This window comes from Kwoniella bestiolae, chromosome 4 (genome assembly GCF_000512585.2).
Source record: "Kwoniella bestiolae CBS 10118 chromosome 4, complete sequence".
Classification (NCBI taxonomy): Eukaryota; Fungi; Basidiomycota; class Tremellomycetes; order Tremellales; family Cryptococcaceae; genus Kwoniella; species Kwoniella bestiolae.
This window is the reverse complement of record NC_089244.1, coordinates 1,107,311-1,134,094: the sequence shown is the minus strand read 5'-3', so window position 1 is coordinate 1,134,094 and position 26,784 is coordinate 1,107,311. Positions and strand designations below refer to the sequence as shown.

The following is a 26,784-nucleotide window of genomic DNA, read 5'->3' as shown; positions in this document are numbered from 1 at the left end:
TATGAGACTTTAACAACAAGAGTCAAAAACATCCGTATATACTCAAAAATATACATCATCTCACACAATTCATACATAGCACTCAGAAAATACAATGTCTCGAAACCACCATACAGCCACCCACCCCCAAAATCAGATCATATTCGTAGCCTGAGCTCTAATAAAACTATAACTCCCCGAATCGGTATCATCCCCTTTCCCCACTCCGCACCCCCTCAGAGAATAGGTATGTCCAAACCCTATACCGAGGAATGGGCGCAGCGGATGAATAACAGTATATGGTCTATAGTACTTGCTATTGAGCGTTTCTGGGGATTGAGCGCCGAAAGAGATGAGTTCGGAGGTTACGGAGGTGAGGGAGCCGAGGGATGTTCGGTGTAGGGAGAATGTTGCGGAGGGTCTACCACTGGAGAGGGTTAGGTTTGATAGGTCTGTTACTATCTCTGAGTTCGGATTAATGGCTGGAGGGTGGAGGTTGGATATGGTTGAAAGTAAGCCTGAATGAGCTTGGAAGGAAGCGTAGGATATACCATTTGGGTGAGATAGGATGGATTGGATGGGGGAAGATAGGGCGCGGAGATCGTAGGTGTTGATCATGCCGTTTGCACTACCATCAAACAGCAGTTAGCAAGATAGTACGGCTTTCGTCATCCATCCTTGGCTGAAAATGGAGGGTTTTCGGAGGTGTAGTTGACTCTCAAATCAGACTACAAGACGAAAGTCAGAACTATAGGAGAAATGGGGGCTGATAGCTTACCAAGCAGACGAAATATTCTTGCTTTCGCCCAAGACGACCCCAATTTTCAACATCGCTTTGTCCGTGCTGGTCGACTTCCCAATATCACTCGCACCTTCAGATTGAGATGATGCGTTGAAGCAATCACCCCGCCACGAGATTAGGGCTTTCTTCCTGGACTGACGCAGATCGTACAGCTTTATTTGTCCGTTGGACAAACCTGCGAAGATCAGATTACCCGATACAGGCTCGGTAATTAGAGTTGTAATCGGTACGGTCGATTCGGTTTCTAGGGACTATCAATTAGGAGATCCAGTCAGTACGTTTTTCGTCAATGAGATTGCTAATACTGTCGATGGACGAGAATTCTCATAATCATGGATTGTTGGTTCTCTGTGGCAAGTTAGGCCACGCAGGAGAAAATAGATCGACTCCCTCACCTGAACACATCTCTCAGCGGGACAATCCCACACATTTATCTTATCGCTATACCCCCCAACGCACAGTAATCCACTAGACCTATACCAAGTAGTGATCAGTCGTCTGGGGTATTCCACGTCGGTGTTGATTCTAGACGAAGTTAGGTCCAGTGCTCGGAAGTTCGAGATGGGCTTGATCATGGATGGGTCTTGAGGTCCAGCTAGGATGTGGACATCTCCGTTGGCTAAGAATTGAGCAAACATATCAGCATATCGTCCAATATGACATGTTACTTGGCCATGGATCCATGAGGCGTGGCTGAGGGGAGTGGGAGAGGATGGGACCTACTGATCTCGGCTAAGATGACAATTTGCTCGTGCAGTTCATTGACGAACCTTGCGGAGGTTATAGCTGAGCTTTGAGGTAGGTTGAGATGCACATGACCGGTCTTACGGGATGTTGACCAGTCCCATAGTCTGAGAGCCATCAGCACTTCAAGATTTGCTGCTTCATTCCCACGATACTACAGGTCAAGTATGAATGATGAGATCAACTCACAACAGGTCATGACTCCTATTACACGACATGACGGTACTGTGAAAAGAATGGAAAGTCATGTTCGTCCATGGGTCGGGCGTCGAGATATCTTTGATGGCCCATTTCCACGGTAGACCGACTGCGTGACACGTCAATGGTAAAGACATCACTCGCAACCGATGGTGGTCCTGGCTCACCCTGCTGTTCCGCCACGACCAAGCTGTCTTCTAGGACTCGATGTCTCATCGTCCATGTCCTCTCTCGCGAGCTGCCACCCTGCGAGGTCATGACTTTATCAGGCATCGGGTCGGGCCTTCTTCCCGCCTAAACACAGGAGCAGGATCGCTCATCAGCATTCGTCTTAACTTACAGTGTACATGAAGATGGAAATGTATCTCTCGACTCACTGCCAGGTAAGACTGCAGGACCAGCTTAGTCCTATCGAATAACTCGTTATTCAATTTCTTTTCTAATCTAATCTTGTCTTGATCCTTCCGTTCTGGCATGTCCCCTTTGGCACGATCGAACCTTCTCCATTTCTCCAGGATACGATCGTTAGCGCTCATGGCTGTTCTCAGGAGGTCTTCAGTCCACTGTGAACCGGACTCTTCGTTTCCCAGCACCAACTTCGAGACAACCTTCCACTTTTCGTCCTCCTTATCTCCTTTCTTACAGAGACTTTTCATAATCCCCTCCAAAGGGCGACTAACAATCTTCTGAACCTGTAAATCAGGATCATCTCCAAACCGTTTAGTAGCTTCGTAAACCCTCTGCAAAACCTTCATCATCCCCAACTGATCTTCCGTTATCCCCAAATCCCTTCCCACATCCACGATGGCCTGTTCGACCTCCTCCTTCAGACTCTCGACCACCTTCAGCCCGCTCTGCAAGATAGAAATCCAAATTGCCAGATCCCTATATCCATCTGCCACTTCCACAATCCTAATGAACAGCCTGGCTAGTTCTCTTCGTACTAATGGTGAACCTTCGTCGTCTGAATGCTTCAGTAGGATCTCAACAATCTCTAAAGAAGGTTTCAACTCTGCTTCCAACCTCTCCCTCTCCTTCCCTCGTTCAGAGGAAGGTATCCACCTAGCCAAAGCGTATATGGCCGTTGCCCTCGTCTCGACCATCCCCGACCCTACCATCTGTATCAAATCGCCTTTCAACCCCTCGATCAGCCCCCTATCCTGTCCAAGATCTACTTGTTCGTTCGGTTGATCAAGACTTCCCAGCACTTCAGCAATCAACAGTGCGCCCCACTGCTTCATCAGCTCTCTATCCGCTTTTAACATTATACCCGACATCGATAATGTTTTGAGTACGAACCTCGGCGCTTGTCGACCACTAACGAAATTCGCTATAGTGCTGAGTACAGCGGCGGTTTGGATAATCAGACTTATCCTTTCTTCTTCTTCTAGTATATTCTCCTCTACTACATCCTTGACTAGGTTCTCTTTCATTGCATCCAGGAAGAACTTCACGGAGGGGACGTCGGTGAGTCGTTCAGAGGTGAGACCTTCCCTGGCGAGAGCAAGGACCGCGGTATCGTATCGGACGAGAGAGGACCATATAGATATCAGTGCATTCTTGATTTCCGGATCTTCCTGAGCGAGCAACTTGGCAGCTACGTCCAACGCCCCTCCCTGGACAGCATGTGATAATCCCCTGATGTCGAGTACCCGCAAACATGAGTCTAAGGCTTGACATGCCTGATGCCGGAATTGCTTGGTCATAGCTGCGGCGCAGATGATAGGTAATCTAGATAACGAGGGGGTCATCCATGTTCCACTGCCATTTTCAGTGGAGTCATCAACGTTGATGTAGGTAGTGGTAGTAGCTGTGGTTATCGATTCCAGTTGATCTTGCATGAATGAAACCAATTTGAGGTTTTTTCCCCATGAATGGTCGATATTCCCTTCATCGAAATACTTCGGTAATTGCTCAAACAGATTATCCAGTATCAGATCCCAGGTGGTCCAGAGTGTATGTCCAGTTGAACTCGGTATAGTCGGGATACTCTCCGGATTGACCCTGTAAGAGCTTAACACCCTCTGAGAAAGTATGAACCCCGACGAGAGATTATTGACCAGATCGCCCGATTTGCCAAATAACTTTTGATACTCCATGCCATTGAGGGTCTGCCACGCGATGGTATGTATGATACTTAGTAATTCGTAAGATAATCTATCTTTCAGGGTGATACTCATATTTTCCCATAGAAGTACCATATATTCGGAATGTTTGGGAATATAACTCGACCCGTCGCCCTTGGTGAGTGGAAAAGTCTGGAGATTATGATACAGCAGCGCGATTCTCAATGGATTAGTCAAACACGCAGTGAATAGATCGTCTGGCATCCCATTGATCCGAGGGATAGTCTGGTTAGGTCCACAACTTGCAAAGTGGATTTGACGTCTTGCGTAAACCGCTGGATGGATCTCTGCGATCTGCGGATTTTGGGCAGCGGCAGATTTATATTGATTGTCTATTTCTTCAGCTTCGATCTGTGCGGCCTTGATGAAGCGGCCGGAGAAGGACACGTCCCATACGTAGCATGTTGAGGAACCTGCCCAGGCGAGGACGTCGAAGAGCATGATGGGGATGTATCTGCGGTATGCGATTGTCAATCAGCATGGTGTTATGGATACGAGGGAACATGGCAGGATGAATTGGGATTGAAACATTATATGATATAGATGAGGAGATATCACGCACTCGCTCGGCCCTCCACCATTCTGCAAACACTCATCAAACCCTCTATCATAGCACCACAGTTCCCCCTGCTCCGTCGGCGGTTCTTGAATCCCATGTCCATTGTATATGACCGCGACATAGTTATTTTGTGCGGCTTGTTGACGGGCTCGTTGGAGATGATGCTGGATCACGAGCTTTGATGGGTCGGGTGCCTTGATACGGAATCGCAGTCTGTCAATTATCATGTCACTGCGAGGTGGGAAAATAGGTTTAGTATAATGCTGAGAGTACTCACAGTTCTGCAGTCTAAGGTGGAATGTTTAGATAATCCTCTGACCTGTTGGGAGTATTCTGTATAATATGTGTGGAATCAGCTCGCATCCCAAGGATGAAAAGTGGTAGTGTCAAATGAAGATGAGTCTAATCACCCACGCTTCATAATCTTCATCATACTCCCCATAGGATCCTTAATCATCGGTGTAGTCCAGGCATATTGCCCCACATCCCGTAGACCCATCTCATGAGAGAGATGCAGACAAGTGATCAAAACAGCTTGGCTACAGTGGCCCGCTAAGAAGCACATCACCATCAAAAAAACAAACGCAAAGATCAGCATACACTCCTTAAGAGGACTGTACCCTCAAGATCCAATGAAAAGGGGAAGTACCAGAAAGACAAGACCAACTCACCACCACCAGACCTCGTTTCATCCTCCCCCACTACCCCTCCCACCCCTCTGATCTCCCCCTCCTCCCTTACCTGATGTCGTACCCCCACCCAGGCCAAGGGCGGCCTATCAGGCCCGATCGTCCCTGACAATCCCCTCGTACTGGCCCATGAAGATGCGTTGGTGGTTATCCATCCGGAGGAAACAAGCGATCTATCACTCCTCATTGATTGGTTTGGATATCCCTGTGCTTGGGGATGCGGTTGGGCGGTTAATGAGATGTTTCGTTGGTGGTGCGACATTTCGTATATCTCTCTTTCAGCTCTTATATCCTATTGAGATAACGACGATGACAGTTCGGTACAGTAGATATTGGTAAATAGAGAAATACAAATAAATAGTGTATGTGTACTGTGATAGCGCGAGCGGTTCAGATGGTATTGTCAAGGAAGGCGTGCTTTGATACACCAGTAACCTCCTTTGTTAGTTTCAGCAAAGGTAATATACCTCTTGCCTAGCGTTGAAGTCCCTTTGATCTCTGTCAGTACGACCCCCCGCTTATACCTGCCTACAATGTCCATCGTCGTCTCCGATCATGGCGTCAGTATAAAATACCAAAGCAAAATACATGCTACATGAGTAATTTCCAAGGATCAAAATCTCCTTCCCCTATTCCTCTCAATGGCAGTATATGCCTTGACCGGAGAAATTGTGCAAAAGCACAAGCACAAGCACAACAAGCACGCATTGCTCCTTCATCCCTCCTACTAATCCTCCTCTTCTTCCTCTTCTTCACCATTCGCCTCCAGGGTCGCCTTAATAGCATTCTCAAGCTTAGGTTGCAGTTCCCTCGCGGTGGTGAACGCAATGGTAGCTTCTGATCTCCTATCTTTGCGTAGATAGCATTTACCAAGCAAGAAGAAGATGTTGGCCTCGTCTGGGGCTTGGTTGGATAACGGTTCGAGGAGGGTGATTGCTTCCTGTTTTCATCAGAAGAGGACTCAAATCAGAACAATTACTCAAACAAAAGTGGAATCACGTATGCAGGTGAAAGAGAGAGCACTTCACTCAGGATGTAGTGGGGCAGACCAACAAACTCACATCAAAGCGCTGTAATGCCACCAGAGCCCTGATCCTCTTGAACTGCACCATCGGACTTGTAGGTGCGTAATGTACTGCTCTCTCGTAGAAATGGATAGCTTGGACGACGTCGTCGGATTGTTCGAGTACCTAAAGTCAAAATGCCTGTTAGTGCTGTTCGTTGACCATTTATGATATAATTGAGGTATGGTAATCGTTAACTCACCATTCCAACGCAACATAATAATACAGCATTCGTAGGGTTGATCTCAACGGCTCGCCTAAAATGATGTTCCGCATATTTGATTTTCCCAGTCTTCATATATACAAGACCCATTCCGTACCTAAAGATTGACCGGAATCAGCCGCCGTACATTGCCTATTTGCATCACTCCAATATATCCACCGGACACCGTATCTCTGTTACACCGGAATACCGTTCCCTGATTTCCTTTGTCAAATAGCAAACCACTCACCAAGCATTATAAAACCTTCCCTCGCACCTGATAGCTCCCCTAAAGTATCCCAGCGCCCTATCATATTCCTCCATCTCTATCGCCTCGTATCCGCATAACGTCCACGCATAAGCGTTCGACGGATCCACCTGTGTCGCCCGCTTGAAACATCGCATAGCTTCTTCGTGGTCTTTCTGGAGAGAAAAGCAATTACCAGTGGATATCCAAGATTGGGATGATTCTTTATTTATCGACATCAATTTCTGGGACAGGTGGGATAAGGAGGGCGGGTCTGATATGTGCCATAGCAGGGTGGAATAGTGGTCCATTGAATGGAGGCGGTATGGCTCGAGCTCTAGGAGTTTGACGAATACTCTTCGAGCCTGAAATGTTTCACAGATGTCAGCTAGTGCAAACAAAGATTGCAAGTACGCGGCATTGTAGGACGAGATGACCCTTGGGATGTGACAGAGCGATAAAGATATATAACCACGGATCCAAACCCACCTGAACATAATCGGCCATTTCGTAGAAACATCTCGCAACAATATCCAGACTCCACGGGCTGTTCTTCCCAGTATCCGGCAGACTATCCAATTCACTTATAGCTTCCTGGCACTGATATAAACTTAAACACCTATACGCCTTCGCGCATCTCCTAACGATATCTCTTAAGAACTCGTCCGCGGAAGATTGTAGTTGCAAATCCAAGGATGAGGAATTTGGCGGAGAGGAAATTTCATTTGTCTGACTAGAAGTGGTGGATGTGATTGATCTCGATCTCGTCGTCCGAGATCTAGTGGTGACTTTTGAACTAGCTGCTGAAGGTGGTTTGGAGGATCCATTCCCATTGGTCGTACTTTTCAGTCTTGAGCTTCTCCTCACTGATCCATCATTATCATGCCCGTGGCCATTCAGTTCAACAGATTTGAGATTTCCGTTCGGTTTCAATTCCCTTGCTAGAGGCAAATTCGAACCATTTAGTCCCGATGGCTCGATAGGTTTCTTAGCTGCGTCTTTACCCCTTGCGCGTTTCATTGCAGGAGGCTTTGCAGGCTCAGGTTGATTTACAGGGGTAGATGCGTTGGAACGTAAGGACGCTGGGAGAAGATTGGAAGTGGAGGGTATGAAGTTGGAAAGTAGGTTGGGAAGAGGTCTTTTGGATGCTGCTGGATGGGAAGGTTGATCGGGGAGTTGGAACGTCGTATCGCCCATTGCGGACGGGGTACTGCGTCGATATGTTAGCAGTCTGTTCGAAGATTAACGCATCAAAAACCTGAGGATATATCGTTGACTCACTCCCAATTGGACGGATTTCCCATCATACCCAATCTCGAACCACCTGCACCACCCCCAACATCAGGCGTGAAGAAGCCACCTCCCCCACCATTAGCCGTCAGATGCGATGTCTTGCGCGCAGGTAAGAAGCCTGACATCTCGGAAGCTGAGCTCCGAGGCATGGGATTGGGTGACATAGTTGGTGGGCGAGATGTGCGTATCGATGAGGCTCTGGAAGGCGCAGGAGGGTCGGGGAAGATTGCTTCGAGCGGTGGTGGTGAACCTGTATATACAGTATTACCGTAAGCTTCGTGCTTCTATGACAAGGTATAAGGACAGTTCACCAATATCACATAACCCGGTGAATGCCTCCCATAGCCATGGATCCTCCTGTAAAGCCTTCTGATAATTCTCTATAGCTATCTCAGGAGCTTTCCCTTTATGTGACATCGAAGCGAGCAGCAGATGTGCAGATGCAGAGGTGGATGCCGCTGAAGGTGTAGGCAGATCTATTTTCGGCCATCGTTAGCTATATAGATGTCCAGAATGATGACTAGGTAGACCAGCTAACTCACTAGTCGGTATGCACCTCTTCAACGCCCTATTCAAAACAGCTTGGCCTTCACTATACCTCCCTAATTTCTGACAACACTTGGCAACTATAATCGCACATCCGTAACACGGCACTACCTGCTTTTTCTTTATCGGATCGAATGTCGGTATAGGCGAGTCATCCGGGTGATCGACGCCTGCTGTATCTCGTACAAGATGAAGAGCAGAATAAGGTTCCTCGGATTGAAGGAAACATAATGCCAGGGTATGGAGGGATTCATGCTCTGTCTCCGTTGGCGGTAAGAGTGAATACCATATCCTCGCGTAGAATAGAGATGTAGAGGTTGGCGAGGTGAGAGATAATTGCTGGAGTCGTCTGAGGAGGTGGGGTTGTGAAGGTGAGAAAGGAGGAAGGGTGGTCATGGTGGAGGCAGGGCGGAGATGGGGCAGAGGAGGGGATGAGGGGATCAGATGAGGTTTCGCTCGGACAGGAATTACGCTTGGTTTCTGTCTGTTGTCGCTCCTAGATGTTCAGTTTCACTGGAGGAAAATATATTGTGAAGCTCTGAAATGATCACTGGATTCTTCCGATCATCCAACTTGATCTCATCTCGGTCTCTCTTTCTCTTGACGACACGCACAAACAAAGGTCATGGATAGCGTGACTGTTACGTAACTGCTTGAAATGACGTGGATTTATATGAATGTGGGAGGTGTCAACCCTGATAATCCTGGTTTATCGTTAACTTGCTATTCGCGTTGTTGGCGTTGCTTCCATTACCACGTCCACAGTCTCACATCCCATACATACAGCTACTTTTGTTTACAACTCTCCTTCAACACTTGTCCCCTATTCCCACCACATCACCGTCAAGATGAACGTAAGTCAACGTTTCGTAACCCTACACCCAACGATGCTGACTTTCCGTCCACTTCCCAAGCCTCAGAACGGTCCCTCCTACCCCTCCGTGAACCCCTACCCCGCCTCTGCTCCAGGCCAGCCAGGCCCCCCTCCAACCCAGGGAGGCAGCACCGGCCCAACCTCCGGACCAGGCTCAGGATTCCCCCCTCGATCAGGCCTGGCGGGTATGCAACCCAACTCGTACTCTTCTGCTCCCATCCCAAACCTCACCCCAGGAAGCGGTATACGAGGTGGTCTGCCAGAGGAGAAGAATGTCGCTCAGCTAGTCAAGGAGAATACCAATGTCTATGCTAGGAAGTTCCAGGCTTTGTTGGATAGGAGTACACCCCATGTTATGGAACGATGGTTGGTTACGCTGGGGTTGTTCTTGCTTTTTGCGCTTAATGTGATTTTGAGACAGGGGGTGAGTACTTGTTTTTGTCAATTTACATTTGTTACTCAAATGTCATATCACTGGGTCATACTTCTGTTATCACCTCATCACATCGTGATCCTTCTTCAATCCCCTATCTCGCGATACCGTTCATTCGAATCAATTGTATGTGTTGCTGATACTCCGTTTCCACCACAGTGGTACATAGTCTGCTACGCCCTAGCAATCTACCTCCTCAACCTCTTCCTCGCCTTCCTCCAACCCCGATTCGACCCCTCCATCGCTGAAGACCTAGCTGCTGATGATGTGGAGGAGGGTGCTCCCGGATTACCAGGAGCTCACGAGAACAAGCCTACTACTCCTGGGGGGTTCAAGGGGTTGATGAGTGGGTTTAGCAATGGTGGGGAGGATGAGGAGTTTAGGCCTTTTATTAGGAGGTTGCCTGGTGAGTAACTATCTTCCTTGTGGGTTGGATAATAAGTGGGGGATCTCGGGTAGGGTATGCTTTCGAGAATCATTTCATATATCTTTTAGCTCTAACCCATGTCGGCTGAGACTTTGTCAATCTGCGCTATCTCTTGCTAACATCTTGTTCTCGCCCACCGCAGAATTCAAATTCTGGTACTCAGCCACCAAAGCCACCGGACTAGCCCTGCTCAGTACGATCACCCGAGCCACCGACGTTCCTGTCTACTGGCCTATCTTGGTTATCTACTTTTTGACTTTGTTCGGGTTAACAATGAGAAGACAGATCCAGTGGGTAGAGCTCTGTGAATACGTCGATCAAAGCCATCTTTGCTGACAGTTTCTCCGATTCTTGTAGACACATGATCAAGTACAAATACGTGCCATTTGATCTTGGTAAGAAGACTAGATACGGGAAGAAATAGGTATGGCAAAGCGGGAGTAAGGTGGTAGACTGGATGCTGGATGGATACAAGGTGATACGTAGGGAAAGATACAGTAAAGTGGAACAGGTATGGACAGGGCAAGAAGAATCGGTAGATTTTGGTTTGGAATTTCGAGGATCTTCGCTCGGTTGATAGATGGAGTTTTGGTACAACGACATGACATATCTTTTTATTGGTTCGTATAGACAGAAGATATGAAAATGGATATATATATTTCTAGCTTAGACCAGCATGACAATGGTCACACGTCTACAGAGTCCTTCTATCTGTCATTACTCGGACTATACAGCCTACGCCTGCTACTTCGGTGAGCTAGAACACGTCAAGACATCAGTAAAATAAAACATGCAAGACTTTGTTGTAAATGCACTAGGGACAACTCACTTGAGCATGCCAATTCAATAATACTGAACCTGATACGTCCGAGCCTTGACCTATGGCTGCCATTCCCTATATCACCGGAGAAAAGTATCAGCGATTGTTCTCCACGGTCAATGAGTTGTCGATAATGATCAGAATTATCACATGGTTCGGTGGGATTGGGGTTCATGCACGACAGGAGCAAATCATTCTTGATGAAGAGATGCACAATTCAACCCACCTTGTAGATATAAGCCATCAGGTGATCTTGCTGCTCTTGCCCCAAACTCTTGAGGATAGTAGGGATTTCTGATGCTCTGGTGGAGTTGAGTATGAGGAGGAGAGAGGTAGTTGTGAGGTCCTATCCGTACGACACGAGAGAGATGTCAGCTTTGGCATCTATACTCTAGACCATGTGATGATCATGACAGCATCATGACCATGGATATGTAAGAATGTACTTACCTTAGCTTCATCCACTCCATCTCCATAGGGAGGTTCAGACAAGATAGCATTCAATGCCCCAGGTATATCTCCTCTATCGCACCCAACACAAATCAGCTGTGTGTTGCTTTATCCTTCCAGTAGAGGCAGCCGATGAGACATAAGTAGGTAAGAGGGCAAACACCCACCTCGAAACCAAATTCCTAACTTCCCCAGCCTTCCTCTGCGCATCGCCCAACACACCATCAGGCCCTCTTGGATCGGGGTCATAGAGGTCCGAAGGGAGGAGGACATCTTCCTCTAGGGCGTCGATGTTGATCTTTCGGAAGGCGTATTCTGACATTGTGGGCGGGTGGGTGGGTGGGCGGTATGAATCAGTGAGGGTTGAAGATTGCTCTATGTAGCTTAGAATATAGTGTGCTGGATATGCATGCGATACCGTGTTGTTGTCATTTTGTGCTGCATGGTGGTCATGACGCACAGCTACATCCTATAACCCAGGGGTGATGGTTCTTAAATGGGTGGAGTGAACAAGCATGTTCCACCGAGCGTACAAACAGTGGAGGTGGTCTACTCTACTCTCTGCCGCTACCTATTCCACAATCCAACCTCCTCTCTTTCTTGAGCTGCAATTCCACTGTAAATCTGCTTGTATGCTTTCCTTGCCTGTAGCCTGATCGTGCGTATTAGAATACGAGAGTATAATAGCTCCAAAATGGCAAAGAAAAGTAGTAACCCCGCTGATGCCTTCCGTGAGTTAGCTTTTTCTACTCGATGACTTTGCTTTGGTGTTGACTGACGATTCTGCCCGTAGGAAAAGCACAAAGAGCGAAGGAGTTGAAGAAGGTCTGTGGTATTGACTTGGACCGACACTCTGCCGACTTGTTAGATCCGGAGGCTGATGATCTGATATTTGTTGTAGAACAAAGAAGAGCGAAAGAAGGTTCGGGAAGCTCAAACTGTCAAACGAGATACGAGGGAGTTGGAAGCTGATATACGGTACCTGAAGACTCAAAGTGAGCTTGCTCTTCATGCCACCTCTACCATAAGAATGAGCAGCTTCACATCCAAGATCCCTCGTAGGGTGTGCGACCATAGCTAACCTCTGATATTTGCTCATAGCCGACGCAACCTCGAAAACCCGTCTAGCAGAGCTCGAATCCGAACTTGCCTACGTCCACAAAACCAAGGAAGCCTACGTGACCGAGCACCCTGAAGCTCGAGATCGAGTGTTCGGGATCAAAAAACCTAGAGAGAACGATGGAAGGACGACAAGGGAAGAAGCGCAGAAGCATCTATACGATGAGAATGGAAGGTTGAGAGATCCGAAGAAGAGCGTTTATTACGATGCGGTGTATAATCCTTTTGGGGTACCTCCTCCTGGGATGCCATATCGAGAGAGAAGTGGGTGATCAACTTGAAAACTCGGAATTCTTGTAGGTGGAAATACCAAGCTGATCTTGTATCTTGCGTTGTAGCTCCCGAAGAACAGGAAGATGAATCAGAGGAAGACGAAGATGAGGATGAAGATGATGATATAGTCATGCCAGAGGGTCCACCTCCGACGGGTCAAGATGAAGATGATGAGGACTCAGACGATTCGGATGACTCAGATGATATACCTTTACCTGAAGGTCCACCACCACCCAGACCCCAACCTCCGACTATACCTTCCGCCTCACCTATGCGAATGGGTTTCGGCGCTCCTCCGGCAGGGTTCAGACCACCCCTTCCCAGACCTGTTGCTGTACCTCTTCATGCCCACTCTCAAGGTCAAGCGGGACCAAGTACGTTCCGACCTCGACATACACCTCATAATAGACCACCGCCAATGGTGCAGGACCCACTGAGCGATGCGCCCACTCAGACATATCAGGGACATAGGATCGCTCAGCATGCTTTGCCCGCTAGACCACCTTCTGGCACCAACCCATCTACAACTCCAGCTCCCTCTGGCGAAACGGTACCGGCTGCACCAACTGCACCAGCAGGTACAGGTGAAATTTCCGCTGCGCCAGTATTAAGAGACTTGCGAAAGGAAGCGACGGCATTCGTCCCTCGTGGAGTTAAGAAACGCAAGACCGCCCCAGGAGGAGGAATTATCAATGCTGCCCCTGGAGCTGGGGAGATAGATGAGGAAGGGGATGAGAGGAAGAGGGCGGTGGTGGTTAATTCGGGGTTGATGGGTAAATTGAAGGGTGTGTTGGGTGATCAGCCTAGACCTCAGGCGTCGGGATCAGGAGGGGAGGATGATGAGTACAAGAGGTTTTTGGAAGGTTTGGGAGATTTGTCATAGCTACTATCTTCATCATATGTATATAAACGTGATGTACTGTACAATATAGTTTTCCCTGCCCTTCGTTTGGTTTCGCTGGTTTGCTGGTTTGGCGATTACCATTGTCGCGCTGCCCCTGCGGGGTGTACTTGTTCGATGCATCGTGCAGTCATGCGATATCGTACTCTGCTATTTCGCGATCATGCATCGACCCGCAGCCTAGGAGTCGTCCTGCGGACTCACGGTCCGAGACCAAGAATTGAGTACGAGTCAAATCAACAGTGCTCGCTTGGCTTAGCTCGTTTATGAGTGAGTATCCTGATACCCTCCCTACCAAGTGGAGGTCCGAACGAGTAAATAAGTGCACCGAGTCGAGTTTGTCCATTATTATGTTTCTACTCATACTCATACTGTAGTCTGTTCAAGTTATCAACTACACACCTCTCTTATCCTTGTCATTCGTCCACCAAACATAGAACATACACAAGGAAGGAAAGCAAAGCAAGACAGGATGACATCGTTTGGTGAGCTACCAATCCATACCTCAGCTGTCGTCATGGAAAACAAGGAATCACCGTAGACAGCTGACCTGGTTGAGTCTGTCGCAGTATTCGTCACAGGAAACGCCAACAAGCTTAAAGAGGTACAAGCTATCCTGGCTTCTGGGGAGAGTGGGGTGAGCGTGACTTCCCAAGCTGTTGATGGTGAGTAAACATGCACACTTCTCAAATATCACATTCGGACCGAAAGAGCTAACGTGAACGATATCTTGCTCGGCCGATCCTTTTAGTGCCAGAGATTCAAGGTACTACACAGGAAGTAGCTATCGCCAAGGTCAAAGTTGCTGCTGAGAAGGTATGTCGGCTTATCCAGCATCGCATCTCGCGGGACCAAGCTGACGCGATCATGTGATGGTATTGGTGTTTCTTGTTGGAACAGCTCGGTACAGCTTGTGTAACTGAGGATACGGCATTATGTTTTGATGCGTTAAATGGTCTGCCAGGACCATATATCAAGGACTTCTTGGGTAATCTAGGACACGAAGGTGAGTTACATCAATGCTACATATCCACATCCATCGTCGTACTATGTGAAATCATCGCACGATACCAATACAACAATCAATCGCCCTCAGGCCTAAGCTTTAAGCTTTACTCCGAGACATGCTAATGCTAAAAATGGGAAAACAACAGGCCTCAACAACCTCCTCAAAGGATTCTCCACCACCCGCGCCCACGCCCTCTGCACATTCGCCTACTCCCCCGGACCAGGACAGGAACCCATCCTCTTTGAGGGAAGGACGGAGGGGAACATCGTTCCAGCAAGAGGACCAACGCATTTCGGCTGGGATCCAATCTTCCAGCCAATCGAATTGGGGGGAAATAGGACATACGCCGAGATGGACGGGCAAGAGAAGAATACGATTTCGCATAGGTATAGGGCCTTGGAGAAGCTGAGGGTGTATTTGCAGGATAAAGCTAAGGAGGGGAAGTAGGGTCTAGGGGGTTGAGTTGGATATTTTGCTTTTATCCTGTGGGGGCGGTTCTGGGGAGGATGGTGCTGGAGGGGTTGAGGGGATTGAAGAGGACTGGGTAGAATTGGAATTGGAAGTTGAATTGGGTTTATCATCGAATGATTCGGGTATGTTGATATGGTGGGATCGGAGGATCTCCAGGAAAAGAGGGAAGGAGATGGAGGGATAGGTGAATTGTTTACGCAGATCGTTGAGCTGAATATAGATAAATCATTAGATTACACGAAGTCATGCATATATAGAAAGTCAGTCCCCCAGGGATCATCACATTACTCACAGCGTGTTCATCCTCGCACAGAATCTCTAATCTCTTCCAAGATTCACTTCCCCTCTTCTCCTTATCTAACCACTTCTTCCACAAATCCAATCTTTGCCTGTCCAACCCGATCTTACCCATAACCACCAATACACTCTGTACATTCTCCCCCACCTCTTCACTCCCCATAACATCTTTCAACTTCTCCCCCTTCCTCTCTACCCTATCCCTCCCCTCCATATCTACCATCTTAATCCCCCCAAGTCCCACAGCACGTAACCGTATCCACTCCCTCCTTCTCACCCACCCTCCCCACCCCAATGGGCCTGAATGACTAGACCACCCCCTGGGTCTGAACCACGCATTGTACCTCCACCCCAGCTCGTCAGTCCCCGTTCGCATGTTGATCATCCACGGTGTGAGGTATTGCCATTCCGGCAGAGGGGGCTGGTACGTCTCGAGCGTATAGGAGGTCTTATTGGATCGCTTGGCTCGCTGGGTTTTGGTTGAGCTGGACGGCCCTGGGTCCTGGGTGTTGGGTGGTGGAGGATTGTTGGTGCGTATACCTAGACTTGAGGCTGAGGGGATGTTTTGGGTGGGACGGGTGAATGCTGAGGGGTCGGCGGGAAGGAGGGAGCGAGAGGAGAAGTATCCTTTGCCTAGGATGTATATTCTGTTAAGATGAATTATCAGCAGGATACTCTATATACGTTCCACACTGATCACGAATCTTGGCTTGTCAGTGTAGTTGTGAGATTATGATCGACATCGACTCACCCTCGCTGGTTCTCAAATAGCACTACATCATGTTTGAGTCAGCCAATAACCCTACGCACCGAAGACGTTTGTACGCCTTGAGATACAGTACCATGATGATGAAATCACTCACCATCCCACACATACTCCTTCTCAAATCCCACCTGTACATCCTCAACATTAACATCCTTATTCTGCCCCCGATTGATCTGTATAGGATCTCCCTTTGATTGTCGATATCGTTCAATATCAACCGTATCAACTTTAAACACATCCTCCCCTTCTTCGTCCTCCTCTTCAGCTATAGCTTGTTCATCTGCTTTTGCCTTTCCCTTGAGATCGTGCTGCGATTTATACGAGCTCAGTATGGTACGTAGGGACAGACGACGCTTGCTCCGTGCATTGAGGGAGGATTGGATGGCTTCGATGTCTTCTTGGGGTGATTGGGTTGTTGTGGGTGGGTTTTGTGTGGTTGGGGAGGCCATTTGGGGCTACAGGGCCCTTCTGTGAATGAGGACGAGGGCTGCCCAAGATATAAGATGTGTGCTGAGATGGGAAGATGAACGAGCAGAGATGAAAAGGTCTTTCGGGAAGGCAGGTCAGGTTAGGTCGGGGTTACGTTTCACTATGACGTAAGATGAATCAAACACGAGTCCAGCTGAAACAATAACAAGGATTGATGCGATCACGAGTATCCTTCTCAACTTATCATCACCTCATCCACTGTCAATGACACAAGTAGACCGAGGATCCAGCATCAACAATGATAGAGGTCGGTACTCAGAATTTGAACGCGAGGAGCCTAACCCCGACTTACGAGGTCACCCCTGGAGAAGGAGTAGGGATATTTCAACTTGGTGAGTCCACTTCCATCCTTTGTTGATGATTGATGATTTGCCGCCAATGGGAAGGGGGCAAAGCTGATTATCATCTCGAGGAGCGACCATCTCATACTGATAAGTGCAATTGGTATCCCATAGGCGACAATCTATGGCATGCACTCGAACTCATACGAACCCACAAGACAGAGTACCCCAAAGTAGAAGTATCATGGGATGTAGATGTGCGTATCATCGTCCCCTCGAATCTAAGCAGGATACCTTTTGTTTCTCATCAATCTACCTCAGAAAGGTAGCAACGACAACTGGAAGATGAGAGTGCAAAATGGGAATCTAAAGCTAATTGCTTTTGAATGGTCGTAGTCCCCACACAAATCAGCAACAACCATTCACCTCCCCCACCTAACCCTCTATTTCCCTCCTTCACCAATATACCAACTCCTATCCCTCATAACCATTACTCTCCCCTCACCCTCTTCCAACTCCTCCTCCTCAATCTCGCCTGCCAATCAGCTGGAACTATCATACGAGACCGAAATCCTCAGCTCGGCACATATGCCCCTCACCCGAGCTCGGGTAGGTAGACTCATGGGTCCTACCTTCCTCGACAAGGCGGGGGACAAGCTGGATTTCCCAGGTATAACTTTCATACTTCATTCGGACAACTTGGGGGACGCGGGGTTCGGTCCGAGGGAGGACGTCGTGCATAGGATAATGGTTAAGCCGGGGGAAGATGAGGAGTTGCAGGCTAGGTTGATAAGTTGTGTGATTCAGGTGAGTCTTTCTTTTGCGCATGCACATCTGAGTCGAAGCTCGTGGATGAGATGAGTCAGAGCAGTAAATGGACGTGTGCGGGTTTAGTGTATTCTGGTAGGATCCGGAGCTGCTCACGTATCACATGGGCATACCAGGATGAAGCTAACTAATCATTACATTCAGCCAAACAAAGGTATAACCCTAGCCCTGGACGAAGACCACATCCTCCCCATCACCATCGGCGAGACCACCTCTCAAGACCTATTACTAGACCTGGGAGCACCCCTACGGAAGTTTTGGAAAGAAGATGATAGGCTGGAGAAGATGTGGGGTGGTGATCCGCATAAGGAGAATGGGAAAGGTGCATGTGAGTGCAGCTGGTCGTTTACGTCTCGGTCCAAGCGAGCAAAGCTGACAGTCTACCATCTAACAAAATAGGTTTTTGGAATTATTTCCAATATGGTTTGGACTTTTTGGTATCGAAAGATGGGATTGTGATCAAGATACTCTGCCACTCAAATATCGTAAGTTGTGCTAGTGAACGATGCTGCTCAGAATAGGCTAACCAATCTACACAGCCCGGCACACCCCTCTTCCAGCGTTACGCCCGTTGTCCATGGATCCTCCCCATATCCTCAGGCAACCTTGACATGACTTCCCCCCTGCGATCCTTCCGAAGCAATCTATCGAAGAGCGAGAAATCCCAAGAATACGTCGTGGAAGTGAGATTGAGCGTACCCCCGGCTAATCCGCCTTCAGGAGGTAAGAAGAAGAAGAGGGGTGGATCGCCTAATACCAATAACAGTTCTGAGAATGAGTCTAATTCTGCTACTAAAGGAAGGGACGATAGGAAGGAGGAGGATGAACAGGGGGATGCGATGATACTTGATCGATTGGTTGAAGGTGGTTTGGAGGGGGTGTCGAATCTTGGACCGAGCAGTGAGTGTCTTCACCTCATTCCTCAGTAATCCTGTCTCTGAAGGCCGAATCCGGGTTCGTCCTTTGCTTGGCAGTTCCTATTATGGTGAGACTCTCTGACATATTGTTGTGCTATTACAGAGCTGGTCGGTTTCGACGGGCTGATCATCGAACAGGATGAGAAGAGTGGTGGGATCTGTTCGGTGTTGGTTTACAGGGATGATACCAAGACTCAAAACCTTTAGTCCTAAGCCGATCGAGATGTATCAGTAGTACAGTTGTCAAAAGAAGCGCAGATTTGGATTGAGGACTCCTAAGCACACAAATGAAATGGGTATTATACCTTGTATATATATAATTGATGATCAATGATGTTGTAGTAAACCGCTCTATAATGCATTATGTACATAACAATAAAACCTAATAAGCCAACCACATTTCCGGAGTGAGGACTACACAAAGTCAGCAATACCATCACGATTCACTAAACAACCTTGACAGTCTCAAACTCACTAGTCTTCATTGCTCGCCATGTAGCAAGACTACTCCCCACCTGCCACTTGTTCAACTTCCCAGCTGCTTGACCTCTCACAAGATGCATCTCTGGATCTTCCAAATCCGCTTCAGAGAGAATATCATCCAGCTGAATTTCGTTGGGGTGGAACGTGGAATAGACGTGGGCTCGAAGTGGCGATCGGAGTCCGTCGAATGGTGTGGGTGGACGGAAAGTCAGTAAGGGGGAGTATGTTTTCTGAACCGCATCAACAGAGATTAATCAGCTTTTACGTGCCTGACATGCGTGGATTGGCATAGCTGAAGAGGATTTATAGGTCGCTCACGGTACAGAATACCACCTATTGTCATGATCATACGAGGTCAGCTTGGTATCTTGAATACGATCAAAACAGCGGACATACCATATTGACCAGATCGTCTGGGCCCTGATTCACCTCGAACCCATCTCCGAATGCTCTACATTGCGGAAAGACAGAAGTAAGAGTGACTAACACAGCTCTAGAAGCTTCACTTCGAAGTACGCCCGCGAAGTTCTGATGACGCATAGTACTGTCAGCTTCACCTTTTTCCAACAGATCCTACAGCCATCTTCATCATATTCTCCGTATTCGGACCTGCAACGTTTATACGCCAATACTGATTGATCTGACAAAGAGGTAGAACTTGACCCACCATAGCTACGATCCCATCACTCTTAACCATTTCCCCCAAATCCTCCCAAAACTCCTTCGTGAACATCTCACCCGGGACGCTCCCACCAGTGAAACAATCTTGAATCACATAATCCCACGTCGGTACTGTCCCACCCTCACTCTCATTATCAGCCTGTAGAGACTGAGACTGAGCTTTCTTCAGCTCTGCGAGCTGGGAGACGAATTTCGACCCGTCCATTATGTTTGTAGAAGCCACATTGGGGGTGTAGAGCTGGAAGTGGTTTTGCGCTGCTAGGTAGACAGCTGGGTCGATTTCTGGATTATAGTTCATCTAGCATGTCAGCTTTCACCTTCCAGTTTGTTGGACGTTTGGTATACGATCAGACTCACCAACAATATCCACGTACAATCCTCGTCGTGAGAATGCAGAAGCTGCTATACCTACTCCCAATCCACTATTCATCTGTATCAGCTTTACACACCTTATCTCTAAGACCAGAGAAAGAGGGTGAACTTGACTGACATGATCAAAGCTCTCTCAGGCAACTTCTCATCCTCATCCTCACGTTCCAAGCTCACTTCCAAGTCCGTAGTGAGCTGTAACGTCCTGATAAGCGACTCGGAAGGATCCGACCGATGAGCTAGGACAGCGATCTCCTGGAGGTTAAACGTTGCGAATATCCTAGTTCAAATCAAATCCTCTATCAGCTTCTTTCGTTAAAGATCATACTATACTAGAGTCATAAACAAAGAGAAGGGAGAAGGGGACATACGAATCCCCCTGTTCCGTCCTCTTCCCACTCTTTTCTTTCTTATCCTCCACTTCTCTTATCCACCTCCCCCCCAAAATCGAATGATCACACCTCAAAAACCTATATCCATCTTTGAGGTTCTCAGCAACGACAATCTGTCCCGTCAAACTTCGTTCGGAGGATATCAACCTCAATTCCCCATTTGCCGTCACATAAGGTTCATTGAGGGGTGGTCGGAGGAATACCTGCTGACGAAGTGCGAGGATTAGGAGGGGTATACGAAGTAGAAGTAATAATGGAAATGCCTGACGGGGGAGGATCTTCGTAATCTTCTCGGTGGATTTAGATGCGTTAGGTGAGAGTTTGAGGTTCTTCGTCAGAGCTGAGTTGACGAGGGTGGGGAAGGGGGTGGAAGAAGTGCTGGATCGGAGTAGGAGTGAAAAGGCGGTTAAGAGGAGTGAGATGAATAAAATCTACAATAATCATTCAATCAGCACCTCTCGTCGTCTTGGGTCTTCCTGATGGACTCACGGTCTTCTCTGGATCTTTGTTCATGATTGAGACGTTACTATACAAATAAGTCGTCCACATCCTCTCGAAAGTGTAGATATGAAACACATAAAAACCCGTTCGATATAGTATAGAGCCCAGATTCCTAGGTCGGTCGGTAAGTTTAGTAGCGGGTGGTATAGGGGATATGTGATCCTATAACAACACCTCAAGATAAGCTGCTTTCTTCGTTAAAAAGAGCGTTAGAAGCACAACTTACGAAACAAAGTAACGTAAAGCCCGAAGCTCCTCCCACGACACCCAATCCCAATACCGCCCTGACAGCTACTGCACCATACTCAGGCCCAAATAAGAGGCCCAGCGACATGCCTATCCTCCTACCATACACAGCGACCACATCTCCACTGAGGGCTGCTAGGCCGAAACATACTCTCGCTGATATGATATCTTTCGCAGAGGTGGACAGGGTGAGGTACCAGTATAATAAGGATGATACGATTGTATATCCAACGTAGAGAGCAGGGGTATGTAGGGAAAGGGGCATAGAGTTGTAGAGTGGGGTTAAGAGTTGAATGTTGAGTGAGAGGAGAAGGGAAGTGGGGATGGCCAGTAGGACCGGGACGAGGTCTAAGTTCATCACTATATCAGCTTAACGTGTCTGGTTAGGAGACGATAAGGAAGCTTACATAAAGAGATCAAGCGGACCATCTCGTGTCTCCAGCTTCTAGGACTTCTTCTTCTGGCTCGTATAGGAGGTGTGACTTCCTCTTCCTCTTCAGTGGAAGTATCGTTGTCCTCACTCTTCCTGACCTTGTCTGTACTACTCGCAGAACCGGACTCTTCTTCTTTTTCTTTCTCTTTACTCCTCCTTCTCGTCTTTTCACCCGTTTCTGTTCGTCTTGTAGGCTGCTCAGAAGAATTGTTTCCTATTTCCTTCCTTGAAGACTTGTCCTTGGGTCGCGATGCAGATGAGCTGGACTTGATGTCTTCGTCCTTCCTTCTACTACTTCTCAATTCACCCTCCTTGGTCTCTCGAGCTTTCTCAACTTTCTGTTCTGGTGTGGATGGACTATCGACCTGAGAATCCGAAGTATCACTATCCAGTTCCGAATCCTCTGATCCTGATGTGTCTCCGTTCTTCACTTTAGTAGCGGAAGTACTATCACCAGCCTTCTTGGTCTTACCGATACTTTTGCGGGATACCCTCTTTTCTTTTGGGGACCTACTCTTCTTGACTTTTGCTTTGGATGATGCTTCACTTTGTGATCCAGAATGGGAAAGCTCGCTATCCGTCGAAGAATCTTCTAATCCACTCGAACTATCTTCATCACCATCAGACCCAATATTACTACCACTTGATCCCTGTGAATCCCCACTGTATGACTCTTCCTCGGATCCTGTCTCTGTACTCTCGGTCCTCGCCTCTGATCTAGCTGTGTCAGGTTGGGCCTCCGTCTTGCCTTTTATAGGATCAGGTGTGAATGGTGTAGTAGAAGAGGGAATAGCAGAGTCTGGCTCTGTCTCTTCTTCGCTTTGAGTATCGCTCTCAATTTGAGTTTCGCTATCAGTCCGAGCGGTATCCTCGGTGAATGCTGTGGTAGCTGTAGTGAGCGCTGCGGTATGTACAGGTGTAGATGTAGATGTATCTGGTGAGATGAGGGTGTCTTGATCTTTGAAAGATACTTTTGACATATTCAGGAATGGGATGTTTACGCTTGGACAGTCGAGGTGGAGGTGCGTCTCAGATCGTCGTACTTGGCGTGCGAGCTGCTTGTGGCGGAGAAGCGAATGATAGAGAGACGTTCGACGTTGTTGGAAGATGGGTGCAGGGAGTGAAGTTAGAAAGATGTGGGATCATTCATGTACAAGGCGGTGGTTATACCAGAGAGGATGTACAGGGACCAGACAAAGGAAGGTGCGTAAAGCAATCAAGTCAAGTAAACCATCAACTCCTTGGATTGCTGTATGGGATGTTGGATCCGCCTCATCCACCATGACAGATGCACAGCCGGTGGATGAATCAAGTATATATATATATATATATATACATGCTCGATATATATTCGACTTTTCTACCTGTACGTAGGCTCCCACCCATCACCCAGATGATAATCCATGAACCAGCTCAATCTCCTACATCTTTTTCATCTTTTTGAACTACCGATCCGACACCCACGATATATCACATCAGCTTATTCGTCATGATGGTTTGAATCGTCAAATGAACAGCTAGGACTAAGCATAGCATCCCAATGAGATCTAACCGCCCCACCCTTCCTAATTGCAATCTCAGGATGTTCCTTGACAGCGTGCCAGAGGTGCGTCTTGACGATATCGTCAATGATGAGGAGAAATTTGGTTTCTTCTTCCTCTGACCAGGGTTGTTTTTCCTTTCCTGAGTGCGCGTGTGCAGTCACTGTCAGCTGTGGTACGTTGCTTGCAGAGGTGAACGAGAGGAAGGCAGGATGATGGAGAATCCGAGGTGCTAGGTCTGTGTAGTAACTGAACACGAGGGAGGTGACAACTTACGATGAGACTTTTTGGGTGATCCAGATGCGGTGTTGGGCTTGTCGTCCGAGTCGGAGGAGTATTCTCGTTTGGCTGGCATGTTGATTGACGTATGTTATCTGGCGAAAGAGAGTGTATGATGGGTTTCTAAAGTAGTTTGAGCGGAATTGGTATGAATGGTAAATGAATGTGATCTTAGAGAATATATATCAAGACAAGGGATAACTTTGAAAAGACATACATATATATATATATTATATAGCATTTACATGAATGGCTAGTTTATTCAGTCATACATGCTTTTCCCATGAGTGAGGAATGGTCACCTTGACGACAGATTAATATGATTAACATCAAATCGAAGGATGGTCTCACATCGATATTCAACATTCCACACGAATATGGCAATATTATACTCGACATGATTGGATGGATCAGACTGTTCCAGACTTTTGTGGGATGGGATGGGATGGTCCTTTTCAAATCAAATACTTGATGTGATGATCGATGCATCAAACTAGTCTACAGTATGTACGGAGATAGTACGGAATGAGCTATGTTCATACCATTATGATCCCTTACCATCTTGCGACTTTTGCATCTTCTTATACTTAATTCGAATTTCCAGATATCTCGTCAGCTCAATTCCACTGTCATGAACTCCGAACGATATCATCTGAAAAATATAAACACGCATTGTAGAGGATCAAAGATAGCCCCCCAATGGTTTATACAAACATCCGCACTCCTATTCCCCGCCAATCCTGGAAAATGGTTCTTGACCTCTGCCCAGATATTCTTCTTGACGATGTTATTGATAGCTTCTTTGAATTGGGTTGCTGCTATTTCGGTCCATGCTTTACGCTCCTATATCATTTGCGAGGTGTCAATACTCAATTATAAGTATATGATTGGAGGATAGCCTTCGAGGACAAAGGCAGAGAGAGGACAGAGGACAGAGGAGAGAAAGGGATACTTACTTTTCGAGGTGAAGTTGAAGGTGATTTCTTCCGCTTCTTGGTGGGTGTTTTGATGAGTGGTTTGAGTTCGTTCTCCGAGTCCGAGGTCGAAGAGTTGTCACGTTTGACTGGCATCTTGGATGGCGATTGAGCTAGGTGACAGTATGATTGTATAGATGGATTGGAGGATATAGAATAGAAAATAACACAAGAGGATGATTAGGACATGGAAATAAATGTAAACACTGAATACTTTGATTTTCCCCACTTTGATGTTGAGGTTTCGCCGACGGATCAATCGAATAAGAGGTGGAAGCGAAAGGACCCGTCTCATCAAAAGTAGATACAGTGTCATTCAACCTTTCCAAACAAGGTATTCACAACATATTCATTTAACGCATACTTTGCTCTTGTTCTTTTTATCTCAATCTTCCCAATCTTGCCATTGTTGCCAACACAACGTTGTAAACGTTTCATCCAGTTTACATATCCTTCCCTCTGAGCAGCTGGCTATTCGACACCCAGACCAATATACCTCGTAGGTGCCCCACGGTTTTCAACATTAAGAAGCGAAGCTGACGATATCAATTTTCCCTCCGCTGACAACTTAACATAACAACGAAGACAAAATGCCTCCCAAAGTTGAGAAAGAAACATGGAACGATGATCACACCGTGAGTTCTGTCCTACCTCTCGTCGTCCCTCGTGTCCTCTCTCGAAGGGTTGGTTTCCCCAGACTCGGTTCATGTATGCAGCTTATTCTTAATCGTTCGCTGATATTCGACCATAGGCAATCCTGATCAGAGGCATCATCCGTCATTGCCTTCACCACCGATCAGAACTCTATCAACTCCCTGGATTAGAAGGTGTCTCCGACCACGGTGGAGATAGGATCAACAAGAAAGTCCAACAGATCTTGAAGAAGGTTTGCGAGATCTATCCCAATGTGAAAGCGGGTGTGGTTGAAGAGGAGATGAAGTTGCTCAGTAATGTTAGATCAAAGGGTAAGGGGGGTAACGAGGGTGGTTCCTCGCCAAAGGAGAATGGAGGGGGAGGGGGAAGTGTTAATGATACTCCTAAAAAAAGGAAGGTCAAGGATGAGAGTGATGATGAGTAAGATGGCGATATCATATTTACTACTATCTGAATGACCTTTTACTTCGAGATATTTGTATTATATTTATGATATCTGCAAATGCATAAATCTTTTTCTTTACCTATCCAACTGATGCAACTTCGTATCTACCAAGATATCCCTCCTCCTCGTCGACCAAGCTACATCTTCTTATACTACACCACCAAGGTACAAATTCGACAAAAACATATCGTCAGCTCGAGCTCAGCCCTTGTACTCCTTTGAAACAGGTGTGAAAAGAGAGCTGACTCACCATAGCAATCCAATGTTGAGCCACCCCATTCGAACCCCTCTTGACCAGTTCAGGATCATTCTTCAACTCGTTCCAGAGATGTTTCTTGACGATAGCGTTGATGCCATCTCGGAATTTGATTTCTTCGGTGGTGGTCCAGGAGGTTTTGGTCTGTAAGTGGGGCCGAGTCATTAGGTCGTGATGATGAGGATATGTTTTCGTGATGACGATCATAACCGATGGGTAGGATGGGACATGACGAGCGGGCTGGTGGTGGTCGAGGAGTGAGAAGAATTGTAAGTTAGCAAAAGATTAACTCACTTTACTTGGTGATCCTGCTACTTTCTTTTTCTTCTCGATGAATGGTTTGAGATCTCGCTCGGGCGATGAGGAGAGTTGTTCTCGCTTAGGGGGCATCTTTGTAATTGGATGTTGATATATCCGAATCGCAGGTAAGATCGTGAAAAAGATAGAGCTCAGCACTGCGATTTGATCGAGTGAGAGGAAGAAGAGAAGAGAAGAAGGATCATTATTTGAAATGTTAACTTACTCAATGTTCATCGAGCATCCACAATGATCATGATAACGAAATTCGAGATCCAGGTTAATAGTTGTTTGTTGATTGGTGATGGTGCGGTGAGACAGGTCCTTTTGGTAATACCAAAATGAGGGAACGACGAGTTGGTCGAGATACCATCAATCGACCAACACAAGTAAATGAGCAGAGAAGTCAATATCGATAAACAACTTCGA

At 47.2% G+C, this 26,784-nt stretch overlaps 13 protein-coding genes across 13 annotated transcripts; 5 read left to right on the top strand and 8 right to left on the bottom strand.

The window, feature by feature from the left end:
* Positions 1–132: 132 nt before the first annotated feature.
* Positions 133–5,359, bottom strand: I302_105996 (uncharacterized protein; the record flags this gene model as incomplete). Its single annotated transcript, XM_019191746.1, has 11 exons — positions 133–607; positions 758–1,032; positions 1,177–1,400; positions 1,505–1,632; positions 1,715–1,832; positions 1,891–2,017; positions 2,101–4,303; positions 4,412–4,602; positions 4,686–4,741; positions 4,823–4,960; positions 5,080–5,359. 11 exons carry the CDS (start codon positions 5,357–5,359, stop codon positions 133–135), a joined length of 4,215 nt encoding a protein of 1,404 aa, XP_019046376.1.
* Positions 5,360–5,824: 465 nt separating this feature from the next.
* Positions 5,825–8,845, bottom strand: I302_105995 (uncharacterized protein; the record flags this gene model as incomplete). The annotated part of the gene is made up of 8 exons (XM_019191745.1): positions 5,825–6,037; positions 6,159–6,287; positions 6,364–6,481; positions 6,614–6,975; positions 7,100–7,820; positions 7,892–8,153; positions 8,215–8,379; positions 8,446–8,845. The coding sequence occupies 8 exons, from the start codon at positions 8,843–8,845 to the stop codon at positions 5,825–5,827; spliced, it is 2,370 nt and encodes a 789-aa protein (XP_019046375.1).
* A 491-nt stretch (positions 8,846–9,336) lies between these two features.
* I302_105994 (uncharacterized protein) lies at positions 9,337–10,607 on the top strand (the record flags this gene model as incomplete). The annotated part of the gene is made up of 4 exons (XM_019191744.1): positions 9,337–9,747; positions 9,916–10,162; positions 10,326–10,473; positions 10,541–10,607. 4 exons carry the CDS (start codon positions 9,337–9,339, stop codon positions 10,605–10,607), a joined length of 873 nt encoding a protein of 290 aa, XP_019046374.1.
* Positions 10,608–10,877: 270 nt separating this feature from the next.
* On the bottom strand, positions 10,878–11,775 carry I302_105993 (uncharacterized protein; the record flags this gene model as incomplete). The annotated part of the gene is made up of 5 exons (XM_019191743.1): positions 10,878–10,940; positions 11,013–11,078; positions 11,230–11,349; positions 11,454–11,526; positions 11,621–11,775. 5 exons carry the CDS (start codon positions 11,773–11,775, stop codon positions 10,878–10,880), a joined length of 477 nt encoding a protein of 158 aa, XP_019046373.1.
* Positions 11,776–12,147: 372 nt separating this feature from the next.
* On the top strand, positions 12,148–13,728 carry I302_105992 (uncharacterized protein; the record flags this gene model as incomplete). The annotated part of the gene is made up of 5 exons (XM_019191742.1): positions 12,148–12,184; positions 12,247–12,278; positions 12,355–12,448; positions 12,555–12,836; positions 12,911–13,728. 5 exons carry the CDS (start codon positions 12,148–12,150, stop codon positions 13,726–13,728), a joined length of 1,263 nt encoding a protein of 420 aa, XP_019046372.1.
* A 490-nt stretch (positions 13,729–14,218) lies between these two features.
* I302_105991 (inosine triphosphate pyrophosphatase) lies at positions 14,219–15,202 on the top strand (the record flags this gene model as incomplete). Its single annotated transcript, XM_019191741.1, has 5 exons — positions 14,219–14,231; positions 14,316–14,411; positions 14,498–14,562; positions 14,647–14,752; positions 14,901–15,202. 5 exons carry the CDS (start codon positions 14,219–14,221, stop codon positions 15,200–15,202), a joined length of 582 nt encoding a protein of 193 aa, XP_019046371.1.
* A 31-nt stretch (positions 15,203–15,233) lies between these two features.
* On the bottom strand, positions 15,234–16,738 carry I302_105990 (uncharacterized protein; the record flags this gene model as incomplete). Its single annotated transcript, XM_019191740.1, has 5 exons — positions 15,234–15,295; positions 15,424–15,436; positions 15,519–16,170; positions 16,275–16,296; positions 16,387–16,738. The coding sequence occupies 5 exons, from the start codon at positions 16,736–16,738 to the stop codon at positions 15,234–15,236; spliced, it is 1,101 nt and encodes a 366-aa protein (XP_019046370.1).
* Positions 16,739–17,016: 278 nt separating this feature from the next.
* On the top strand, positions 17,017–19,011 carry I302_105989 (uncharacterized protein; the record flags this gene model as incomplete). Its single annotated transcript, XM_065870178.1, has 7 exons — positions 17,017–17,110; positions 17,234–17,316; positions 17,456–17,866; positions 18,032–18,215; positions 18,287–18,372; positions 18,427–18,787; positions 18,908–19,011. The coding sequence occupies 7 exons, from the start codon at positions 17,017–17,019 to the stop codon at positions 19,009–19,011; spliced, it is 1,323 nt and encodes a 440-aa protein (XP_065726250.1).
* Positions 19,012–19,186: 175 nt separating this feature from the next.
* Positions 19,187–22,889, bottom strand: I302_105988 (uncharacterized protein; the record flags this gene model as incomplete). Its single annotated transcript, XM_019191738.2, has 11 exons — positions 19,187–19,218; positions 19,280–19,517; positions 19,606–19,620; positions 19,684–19,815; positions 19,955–20,250; positions 20,326–20,390; positions 20,459–20,617; positions 20,709–21,160; positions 21,219–21,392; positions 21,457–21,824; positions 21,884–22,889. The coding sequence occupies 11 exons, from the start codon at positions 22,887–22,889 to the stop codon at positions 19,187–19,189; spliced, it is 2,937 nt and encodes a 978-aa protein (XP_019046368.2).
* Positions 22,890–23,389: 500 nt separating this feature from the next.
* On the bottom strand, positions 23,390–23,805 carry I302_105987 (uncharacterized protein; the record flags this gene model as incomplete). The annotated part of the gene is made up of 2 exons (XM_019191737.1): positions 23,390–23,592; positions 23,727–23,805. 2 exons carry the CDS (start codon positions 23,803–23,805, stop codon positions 23,390–23,392), a joined length of 282 nt encoding a protein of 93 aa, XP_019046367.1.
* Positions 23,806–24,377: 572 nt separating this feature from the next.
* Positions 24,378–24,799, bottom strand: I302_105986 (uncharacterized protein; the record flags this gene model as incomplete). Its single annotated transcript, XM_019191736.1, has 2 exons — positions 24,378–24,572; positions 24,686–24,799. 2 exons carry the CDS (start codon positions 24,797–24,799, stop codon positions 24,378–24,380), a joined length of 309 nt encoding a protein of 102 aa, XP_019046366.1.
* Positions 24,800–25,293: 494 nt separating this feature from the next.
* On the top strand, positions 25,294–25,781 carry I302_105985 (uncharacterized protein; the record flags this gene model as incomplete). Its single annotated transcript, XM_019191735.1, has 2 exons — positions 25,294–25,338; positions 25,455–25,781. 2 exons carry the CDS (start codon positions 25,294–25,296, stop codon positions 25,779–25,781), a joined length of 372 nt encoding a protein of 123 aa, XP_019046365.1.
* A 158-nt stretch (positions 25,782–25,939) lies between these two features.
* Positions 25,940–26,448, bottom strand: I302_105984 (uncharacterized protein; the record flags this gene model as incomplete). The annotated part of the gene is made up of 3 exons (XM_019191734.1): positions 25,940–25,954; positions 26,053–26,202; positions 26,353–26,448. The coding sequence occupies 3 exons, from the start codon at positions 26,446–26,448 to the stop codon at positions 25,940–25,942; spliced, it is 261 nt and encodes an 86-aa protein (XP_019046364.1).
* Between the last annotated feature and the right edge of the window lie 336 nt (positions 26,449–26,784).